The 10,566-nt window shown below is 66.1% G+C and overlaps 1 protein-coding gene across 1 annotated transcript; it reads right to left on the bottom strand.

The window, feature by feature from the left end:
• Positions 1–6,801: 6,801 nt before the first annotated feature.
• Positions 6,802–9,406, bottom strand: LOC144277852 (inhibin beta C chain-like). Its single transcript, XM_077838887.1, has 2 exons — positions 9,154–9,406; positions 6,802–7,532 (listed from the first exon to the last, which is right to left on the bottom strand). Exons 1-2 carry the CDS (start codon positions 9,404–9,406, stop codon positions 6,802–6,804), a joined length of 984 nt encoding a protein of 327 aa, XP_077695013.1.
• Positions 9,407–10,566: the final 1,160 nt, after the last annotated feature.

Genomic DNA, 10,566 nt, shown 5'->3' with positions numbered 1-10,566 from the left:
TCTCCAGGTAGCCTGGCTCTGAGCCTGGGCTCCTAGCCCTGGCCACTGACCCCTGCTCCCGGGTGGCTGCCCTGGGACCCTGAGCGCCGTCCAGCCCCCTGCGCTGAGGCAGGCCCAGGTGAGCCTAGATCAGCCCGGACGGGGATGCCCGGCCCCCCCCCCGGGGCCCGTTCCAGAGCTTCAGCCGCTCGGAGGCCAGCAGCTTTTGCCGTTGTTCTTGTCCTGCCACCGGTGGCCACGGAGAACAATCGATCACCAGCCCCTTTGTCACAGCCTGTAGCGGACCGAGGACACACCGGCACGGCGCCTCCCGCTGGTCGTCTTGGGAATTAGCTCTTCAGCCTCAGAGCGCCCCCTGCTGGCCGGTGTCTCACCTGCCTCAGGCCCCCCCATGTCCCTCCCGGACCCCGGTGCCCTTTACCTCCGGGTTCTGCCCCAGCAGTACCCCCGCTCTCTGGGTCTCCCCTCTCAGGGGAACCCCCTCCCGCTACGCCCACCTTGCCTCAGGGGCTACTGCCAGTCGTCATCTAGCCCCCGCTCACTGGGGCAGTCTGCAGTGTAATGGCCACTCATCACAGGCAAGGGGGTCGGACCAGCGGCCTCTGCCTATCCCCAGTCTGCCCCTCTGCAGCCCCAGGGCCTCCAGCTCCCCCACCCCTCCTGCCCTTCCCCAGCCCTGCGCTGCTCCAGGTACCCTGCGCTCCCAGGCAGCCAGGTGCCTCCCACTGCAGGGCTGGAGTGAGACCTCTGTCTCCTGGCCCCCAGCCCTCTTATCAGGGCCAGCTGGGCCCTGACTGAGCCGGCCACACCTGTGGCCAGCTACTCCCTCAGCTGCTCTCACGGCTTTTCCTACCGCAGCCCTCTCCAGGGCTGCTTTAAACCCTGCCTCGGGAGTGGGGCAGCCGCCCCACTACACAGCCCCTAACACAGCCCCTGTTCTCCGGCCCCCCTCCGGCTTCTCTTCTCAGGACTAAGCCTGCCCCGGGGTTTAACCTTCCCGCACGGCTCCGGGATCGTCTTCGTCGCTCTCCTCTGGACTCTCTCTAATTCATCCACCTCTCTCGTCACGTGCGGGCCCAGAACCGGACCCAGACTCCAGCCGAGGCCTCCCCAGGGCCGAGTCGAGCAGGATAGTTACCCCCTGGGTCTGACGCACGACGCTCCCGTCCACACACCCTGGGATGACACCAGCCTTTTTCACAACCGCTGCGCACGGCTGATTTCGCACGGCTGACTCGGGTTCGATTTGTGAGCCGCTCTGCCCCCCGACTCCTTCGCAGCAGTGCGCCCCCCTCGCCAGATAGTCCCCCGTGTGGAGCTGGGCGCTTGGTTTTTCCTTCCCGAGGGTCGCACTTTGCACTTGGCTTTATTGAATTTCATCTTGTTGATGGCAGCTCAGGTCTCCAATTCGACCAGCCCATTGTGACTCCTAACCCTGGCCTCCCCAGCGCTTCCAACCCCTCCTGTGTGGAGGCCTCTGCACATTGTATATGCGCCCTGCCCACCTCGTTATCCAAGTCATTGATAAAATATTGACTAGTACCAGACCCAGGATGGACCCCCAGTCAATACACCCTCCCTGCTTGACTAGTACCAGACCTGGGGCTGACCCCTAGAATCATAGACTATCAGGACTGGAAGGGCCCTCAGGAGGTCATCTAGTCCAACCCCCTGCTCAAAACAGAACCAATCCCCAATTTTTGCCCCAGATCCCTAAATGGCCCCCTCAAGGATTGAACTCACAAGGATTGAGCAGGCCAATGCTCAAATCACTGAGCTATCCCTCTCCCCCGAATACACCCTCCCTGACCTGGGGCTGACCCCAGTCAATACACTCTCCCTGCTTGACTAGTACCAGACGTGGGGCTGACCCCTGCTGGACCCTGGTCAATACACCCTCCCAGTTTGATAGCGAACTTGTCTGGATGGTCTTTCAGCCAGTATGCATCCACCTGAGAGTAACTTCATCTAGCCCACATCTCCCTAGTCTGCTTGTGCACCTGTCATGTGGGACTGTGTCAGAAACCTCCCCAAAATCGAGCTGTCTCATGTCTGTAGCTTCCCCCATCCATGAGGCCAGGAGGGAAGTGAGGTTGGTTTGGCAACTCCTTACAACCTGTTATCTCTGGATGCCCGCGAACTGCTTGTTATAATGGCTCCTGGTATCTTTCCAGGTGTCCAAGTTAGGCTGCTGGTCTGTAATTCCTCCGGTCCTCCACTCACCCCCTCGCGCCTCCGTGCCTCAGTTTCCCCTCCCAGCCCTTGTGAGCTCTTGGGGGCGGGGCCTGTCTCTCACTCTGAGTCTGTGGGGCAGCAGGGCTGGGCTAGGACTAATCCTCTCGAAACGCTGCCCCCCAGCTCTCGCCCCTTCCACCTGCAGCTCCACGTACACCTGAGATGCAGGAACGAAGGTCCCAGCCGCTGGAAAAGGAGCAGGGTGGGTGGGAGACCTGAGCTAAGGAAGCCCAGCTGGCTCTGGTGCTCTTCCTGGCCAGGGTAGCCCAATCCGAGGGCCCCTGGGTGCACGGGGGCTCCCGGCTGAGGATGTCTCCCTGCCCCAGCAGGGTCAGGCCCTGGTCTGGCACTAGTCAATATTCTCTCAATGACTTGGCTCATTGATGAAATATCGGCTCCAGCTGGGGAGGTTCTGTGCCGGGCCAGGGCTCAGCCGCTTAGCCTGGTTTGGCTCCGGCGTGACCCTGGCCAAGCTGCCGGGCCGCGCCCGCCCCAGAACAGCTCCCGCAACCCCTTCCCCTGGCACAGACCCCAACCCCGGCTCGATGCCGCCTTCCCCACAGCGCCGCACGGGCTGGGCCCGCGAGACCCCCAGAACCGGTCCCGCCATGGGGCGTCTCCTGCAGGAGCCTATGCGGGTGGAGTGCGAACCGGCCAGACGGCAGGAAGGACAGAGACACAGACGGACACCCAGTGGCCCCCAGCCTCCTGCTCCTTCTCCCCCAGCGGGGAAGCTCCCCCCGCCCCCGCTAGCGGCCCCTCCCCCCCAGCTCACGCTGTCTCTTTAAGAAAGTGAAAGCGGCTCAGACAGGGTGGGTGAGGAAGTGGATTAAAGTCTTAAGGGCAGCCCCCCTCCCTGCCCACACACAGCACCAGGCTGGGGGTGGGTTAGTGTGTCAGTGTGTTGCTGAGTCACTGTGTCACACACGTGCACACACACGGGGGGGGGGCACCCTCCAGGCCTGTGCCACTAATCACCAGGGGCACCAGCAGAGCTGGGTGGGGGGAGCCCCGGGCTGGGCTGGCAGGGGCTGCGGGTCGGGAGTGAGGGGCACCGGCAGAGCTGGGTCGGGGGAGCCCTGGGCTGGGCTGGCAGGGGCTGCGGGTCGGGAGTGAGGGGCACCGGCAGAGCTGGGTCGGGGGAGCCCTGGGCTGGGCTGGCAGGGGCTGCGGGTCGGGAGTGAGGGGCACCGGCAGAGCTGGGTGGGGGGAGCCCCGGGCTGGGCTGGCAGGGGGCTGCGGGTCGGGAGTGAGGGGCACCGGCAGAGCTGGGGGGGCGGGGGGGAGCCCAGGGCTGGGGGCTGGCAGGGGCTGTGGGTCGGGAGCGAGGGGCACCGGGGGGCACCTGGGATAACACTCTGGGGCAGCCTGGCCTGTCCCAGTGGGGAGGGCTGGGGGGAGGGGTGGCTGCATCCCCAGCTGATCCCCGCGTGTTCAGGCCGCCCGGAGCTGATGAAAGTCGCCCTTTGCCCGCGGTGCCGGGCGCGGGGCCGAGAGAGCGGCCAGGGCTTGGCCCCAGATAACGCGGCCCTGAGTCAGCGCTTGCACCAGAGCCGGGGGGGGGGGCTACGCAGCTCCCCCGACCCCCAGCCCCCAACCCCCAGTAACCCCAATGCGCGGCTCCCCCAACTTCCAACCCCTGCCCCCCAACCCCCAGCAACCCCCAGCGCCCAGCTCCCCCAACTCCCAACCCCCGCCCCCCAACCCCCAGCAACCCCCAGCACCCAGGTCCCCGACCCCAGCTCCCCCGACCCCCAGTAACCCCAATGCGCAGCTCCCCCAACTCCCAACCCCCGCCCCCCAACCCCCAGCAACCCCCAGCACCCAGGTCCCCGACCCCAGCTCCCCCAACCCCCAGCAACTCCAACGCCCAGCTCCCCCAACTCCCAACCCCCGCCCCCCAACCTCCAGCAACCCCCAGCGCCCAGCTCCCCGACCCCAGCTCCCCCAACGCCCAGCTCCCCTGAGCCCCAACTCCCCCGACCCCCAGCAACCCCAACGCCCAGCTCCCCCAACCCCCGACTCCCCTGAGCCCCAGCTCCCCCGACCCACAGTAACCCCAATGCGCAGCTCCCCCAACCCCCAGGTCCCCTGAGCCCCAGCTCCCCCGACCCCCAGCAACCCCAACGCCCAGCTCCCCCAACTCCCAACCCCCGCCCCCCAACCCCCAGCAACCCCCAGCGCCCAGCTCCCCGACCCCAGCTCCCCCAACGCCCAGCTCCCGAGCCCCAGCCCCCAGCAACCCCCAATGTACAGCTCCCCCAACTCCCAACAACCCTCAATGCCCAGCTCCCCTGACCCCCAACCCCTAGTGACCCCCAATGCACAGCTCCCCAACTCCCAACAACCCCCAATGCCCAGCTCTCCTGACCCCCAACCCCCCACTGACCCCCAATGCACAGCTCCCCCAACTCCCAGAGACCCCCAATGCCCAGCAACCCTGACCCCCAACCCCGAACAACCCCACAAGCCCAGCTCCCTCGACCCTCATCTCCCAACGACCCCCAACGCCCAGCTGCCCCAACCCCCAACCCCCAGTGACCCCCAATGCCCCTGACCTCCAACGATCAGCGACTTCCTTCCCCCGCCAGCCATGGAAAGACAAGCTCAATCCCCTGGGCTGGTCCTGGTTTTGGCCTCACCGCTGGGGCTGGCGGCGTGGGTCCAGACGGGGCCAGTGTCTGGGGGACTTGCTGGGATACAGGGACCTGCCCTGGATGCCGGGCTGAGGCCTGACAAACTCGTTCTGTGCACAGGCCGCCGAGCAACCGCCAGCTGGGAGCAACTCAGTGCTGCCTCCTGGGGGCGGGGGCTGGGACCCAGCGCACACAAGTCCTGCTTTACCCCCCAGGACCGGCCCAGGGACCTCCCAGCTTCTCATTCCCACCTGCCCCCACCTGGGGTAGCGTTACCCCCAGCAAAGGCCCTGCTCTCCCCTCAGCCGCAGGGCGCCCTGCTGCAGATCTGGGGGGCTGCTAAACACAGGGTGGGCCGCTTGAGTCACTGGGAATCTGCTCTGGAGTAGCCCTGAACCCCTCACCTCAGGCCGCCTGTGTGGTGCTTAAAGCCCTTGGGCCAAGATGACTAGACTGGACTATCGCTATGGGCTGCAGGTCAGGAGTGAGGGGCACCAGCAAAGCTATGGGGGGAACCCCAGGGCTGGGCTAGCAGGGGGCTGTGGCTCAGGACTGAGGGGCACTGGCTGGGCTGTACCATCAGCCTGTCTCATCCCGGTGTCTCTGATCCGCAGAGAATTTCAGGACACACACGCTGTGTTTTCACCCGTTTATTGGAGATGTCGCTCGAAATAATAAAATAAAATAAAATAAAATATATTTTTTTTTACATTAGTGCGAAAAGAAAATACAAAAAGGCAAACTCGGCGCCAGGCTTCTTGGCAGGGCGGGGTGGGGAGTCAGGGGGCGGGTTCCCCCTCCCCGGCCACCCCGTGCCCTGCTCCGACCGTGGCACCTCCCCGAGGTGCCCTACAGTAAACACTCCCCCAATGCATTGACCGTGTCCGTCCCACGGCGTGAAACGTGAAAAATACCACGAGAGAATCTGCACCCGAGCGGGTCCCAGCTCCGTCAGCAGGGCTGGTGCCCGGTGCCCGGTGCCCAGTGCCTGGTGCCGGAGAAGAACTGGCTGGACCCCAGCCAGGAGAGCAGAGACCTGCTCAGCGATTGGCCGCAGCACCCCAGAAAGGGGTGAAAGGACCAGAGACCATTTTCCATGGGAAACTTCTGGGGGACGAGAAACTGGAGCTTTCAAAGCCCTGACAGTTCTTAGGGGGCCGTTCCCAGCTGTGCCCGGCTTGTCTGGCCTCCTCCTGCAGGGGGGTCTTGCCACCCCCTGGACGGTGGAGCACGGGCGGCTCGGGTAGGAAACCAACCCGGCTCGATTGGGCCGGGTTTGGAAGATCCACCGTGGCCCTTGGGAAGCACCCGAGGAAAATGTTGGAAAAAGGAAAATCTCAACACTGGACATTTCGGGCCCGAAGGTTTCCTTTTCTCGGCTGGAAATCGCTGGTTTTCTGCCCAATCCCCCTAAAATCGAAACATCCTCGGTGAGACGAACCCACCCGCTTTGTTTGGCAAAATTTTCCACCCAGCTCTGGAAATACCCGGCTGGGGCGGCCGAGCTGTGTGCCGTGGGGCGTTGGCCCCCAGCTGGCCCGGGGACCTTTCCTCCAGTTGGCACCTGGCCCAGTTTCCTCCTTGCACACTTGTACTTGAAATGTGTGTGCGCAGGGGGGGCGGGAGGGTGTAGCCAGCTGCCTGCTCCCCCCCCCCCGACACACACACACCAAGAGATGTTTCACGTTAACCACTCCCAGCCTCCTCCTGGGTCCCGGGAGTGAGAGTCCAGAACAATCCCGGACCTGGCATCTCCCGAACGGCGCCCTAGGGCATTGGGACAGTGCCATGGCGGGCACGCGACAGAGAAGACTCCATCTGTCTGCGCCAACCCCGCTGAACAGCACCGGGAGATTCCCCACAACGCCCCCGCCCCCCACCTCTCTGGGGGCGGCTGGGCCCCCCCCGTCCAGGCCCCCCACGCTGTCCCCTAGCTGCAGCCGCAGGCCTCGACGATCATGTCCGGGATGTCGGTCTTGAGGATGTTGCTGTTGCGGTCGAAGTAGAGGATGGAGAGGGGCCGGCGGTGCGTGGGCACACAGCAGGACTGCCCGCCCGGCTGGAGGTTGTGGGCCCGGATCAGGTTGAGCACGGCCGTGTGGGAGGAGGAGGCCATGCCCGGGCTGCTGGCCACGTGGGTCGGGCACTGGCCCATGCAGTAGTTGATCTGGTAGCCCTCTGGCTTGATGATCCAGTCGTTCCACCCGATGTCCCGGAAGTCCACGTAATAGTCCTTGCGGCAACATAGGTCGGAGGTCTGGTCGCAGCGAAGGCTGCGTTTGGCCACCTGCTGCCCTGGCTTCCGCACTGTGGCCTTGGCCACCAGGAAGGGCTGGTGGGAGCTGCCGGCGTCGCTCCCGGCCGTGGCATTGGCCTGGCACCCGCGGCACTCCAGCTCGAGCCTCAGTGTCTTCTCCTGCCCCCGGAAGAAGGCCTGGAGCGCAGGCAGGAGGGCGACGGTGTGCCAGCCGCCGGCCCGGGCCTCCAGCTGCCTCTCGCTCAGCAGCGCCCCGGCCTGGGAGACCCGCAGTGTGACCGGGGACAGCCCGCTCCGGGGGGCCCGGACGTAAAGCCACAGTTGGGCCTGCAGGATGTGGACATCCCGGCCCATGCCCTGGCTGAACTGGAAACGCAGCCCCATGCTGGAGGGAGAGGAGAACTCTGTGGGGAGAGAGGGGCTGTGAGAACGGGGGGGGCGGTGCCAGGCGGGGAACGCCCGTCTTCGCAGCTGGCACCAGCCTCCCTGCTCCCTGGCTCACTGCCCCCCCAGGGGCTCCAGCCTCGGGCCCCTGCCCAGCCAAGTCCCCCGAGATCCAGGGCGGCTTTGCCCCCACCCAAGACAGGGCACCCCTGGGAGGCCCATCCACGGGGGGGGCCCTGTCTCTGACCCGCTGCCCCCACCAAGCTCTGGCATGTCCCTTCCCTGGAGGTGGAATTATAGCGCCCCGCACAGGAGAACCCTGGCAGCAAGGAGCCAAGGATGCCCTCACCCCCTCACCCCCCACCAGCTCAGCTCCGGGGCCAAAAGCCAATGGGCTGGGGGCCCCTGGACGGGAGACAGTGCTGGGGACCTCCCGTGTGGGGATGGGCAGCAGTGGCCCACAGGGGGACGGGTTTGCAGATGACTCCAGCCACCCATACATGGGGCTGGGGGAGGGGGGCTGATACCCTGGGAAATAGATTCCAGTGGGGGGCTGTTTGTCCCCCAGCCATCCCCAGAGGCCCCCTCCCCTGCGTGTCAGGAGCGGCAGGATGCCGGCAGTTCTGCCGGTGCCGGGGTGGGGGCAGAGCCCAGATCTCTCCCTTACTCCCCCAGCTGCCAGCCTGGTGCTGCTGGGCCCTCGGCATGGCCACGATGTACCCTGGTCCAGAGACCTCCCTCCCTCAGAGATCCACAGACCATCCCAGCTGGGAAACCAGCAGGAATCACACCCTTGGGGAGCCAGTTCCACCACGGGGGAAAGTGACTCACTGAAGAGCTGAGCTTAGAACCCAGGAGTCCCGGCTCCCAGCCCTGCCCCCCGCCCTTTAACCACTAGACCCCACTCCCCTCCCCTGGCTGGGGACAGAACCCAGGATTTCTGACGCCCAGCCTTGCTCTTAACCCACTAGACCCCGTTCCACTCCAAGAACAGGGGACAGAACCCAGGAGTCCTGGCGCCCAGCCACCCCCCCAACCACTAGACCCCGTTCCCCTCCCATAGCTGGGAATAGAACCCAGGAGTCCTGGCTCCCAGCCTCCCCTGCTCTAACCGCTACACCCTACTTCCCTCCCAGAACTGGGGATAGAACCCAGGAGTCCTGACGCTCAGCCTTGCACTTAACCCACTAGACCTCATTCCCTTCCAAAAACTGAGGACAGAACCCAGGAGTCCTGGCTCCCAGCCGCCCCCCGACTATAACCACTCGACCCCACTCCCCTCCCAGAGGTGGGGGCAGAACCCAGGAGTGATCATGTGGCACTATCCAGCCCTTGGGAAGGGCACGGTAATTCTGTGGGGTCCTCATAGCTGGGGAAGGGGTGGCTCTGCGCCCCCCCCCGCTCTCTGTCCTGAGAGCAGCCTGGGCCTCCCCCCAGGCCCTCTTCCTCCCCACTCACCCCCCTTCTCTGCTCTCCAGACCCCAGGTTTTCCCACCTGCAATCGGCGAAGTTCCCTTTGGTGGGGCCGAGCTGCTGGCTCCGTCCCGCTCCCCGTCGCAGCCTGTTCCCGGCTGACCCCCCAGCCCTGTCCCTGCCCCCCCGCCCCTCCGCCAGCCTCGGGTCCCCGTCTGCGGCACCCACCTGTCTTGGCAAAACTGATGATCTCGTAGCCCAGCTCGTTGGCCTCGGGGCCGTCCCAGGGGGCGAAGGGCCCCGGCTGCCTGTCCCGCTGGGCTTGGCCCACATGCAGACGCCGCAGGGCATTGGTGACGGCCAGGCGGGGCACCGGCTGGGTGACATTGGGCCTCTCCATCAGGTGCAGCTTCTCCAGGACCTGCCGCTTGGCCAGCTCGAGCAGGAAGCGCCTCTCCGTGCCTGGCTCCAGGGTGGGCATCCTGCACGCCGGGCACCCCGGCTTCCCTCCTCCCTGGACCGAGGATCCCCACAGCAGGGCCAGGGCAGCCAGGGCTAGCCAACCCCCTGGGGGCTGCCCGCTCCTCTCCAGGCACGTGCCGGAGCCAGGAGCCATCTAGAGCTGAGTGGGGCAGGGGGGTAGGGACGGTGCCAGGCTCTCAGGATCTGTCTCCGAGCTCTGCCCGGCCAGCCTGCCTCCTGCCGTCACGCCCGGGCTGCCCCGCGTCCGCCTGCCATGCGAGGAGCCGCTCGCCACAGCCACTGCCCGGGTGCCAGGGGCGGAGACGGGTGCTGCTCACCCGAGGGAGCCCGACTCAGGGCTCGGCTTGAGGTGCTGACTGTCCAGGCTCCAGGCACCTGTCAGTCATGGGGGCAGGCCCTGCCCTCCTGCCTGCTGCGATTGGCCGGCACCTGGGGCCCCGGGGGCGGGTGCTGCCGGGGCCGGGGGGGGGGGGGGGATTGGGGGGTGCTGCCTCCCCCGGCCAGGAACAGGTGCTGAGGGCTCCCGGGAAGGGGCATGATGCAAGAAGGGAGAGGGTTGCGCTGCCCAGGAAGTCGGGAGGTGCTGGGGGGCACACAGCAGGAACCCTCCCCCACCGATGCCCCTTGGTGTTTCCTCCGGGGGCCGGGGGCATTGCCCGGTGCCAGCTGGGGCCGCCGTTCTTTGCGCAGCATGCCCAGGCATCGCGGGGGCAGAGGGAACAGGGGGAGGGGGCACCGGGGTTAACATTCCTTTGCCAGCCTTCTCCCTTCTCCGCCTGCCTCCTGCGGCCTGGGGGGGCCAGCAGTGGCCACTGCTCACTAGCCAGCCCCCACCCCTCCATCCACGGGCCCCCCCTAACAGTTGACGAAGTGGGGGGCAGAGGAGGGAGCAGGGCGAGGGAGCTGGGGCTCGGGCCCTGCCCACCCCCACGGCAGGATTGCCTCCCTCCTGAATGCGAGCACCCTTATCACCAAAGGGCTCTCAGTCCCAGATAAGCGGCCCCATTAGCGGTAAGGTTCCCTCTCGGATGCTGGCACCGGGGCCTGACACCAGGAGCCCTGGGCTGTTCTCAGCAGCCAAGGCCACCTGCAGCCACGGCCACTGGCCCTGCTGTGAGGATCCTGCCATGTGGCCTTTGCTTGGTCCTGACACCATGG

Source organism: Eretmochelys imbricata, chromosome 20, assembly GCF_965152235.1.
Source record: "Eretmochelys imbricata isolate rEreImb1 chromosome 20, rEreImb1.hap1, whole genome shotgun sequence".
Classification (NCBI taxonomy): Eukaryota; Metazoa; Chordata; order Testudines; family Cheloniidae; genus Eretmochelys; species Eretmochelys imbricata.
The sequence above is the reverse complement of the archived record's forward strand: the minus strand, read 5'-3'. Positions and strand labels throughout refer to the sequence as shown.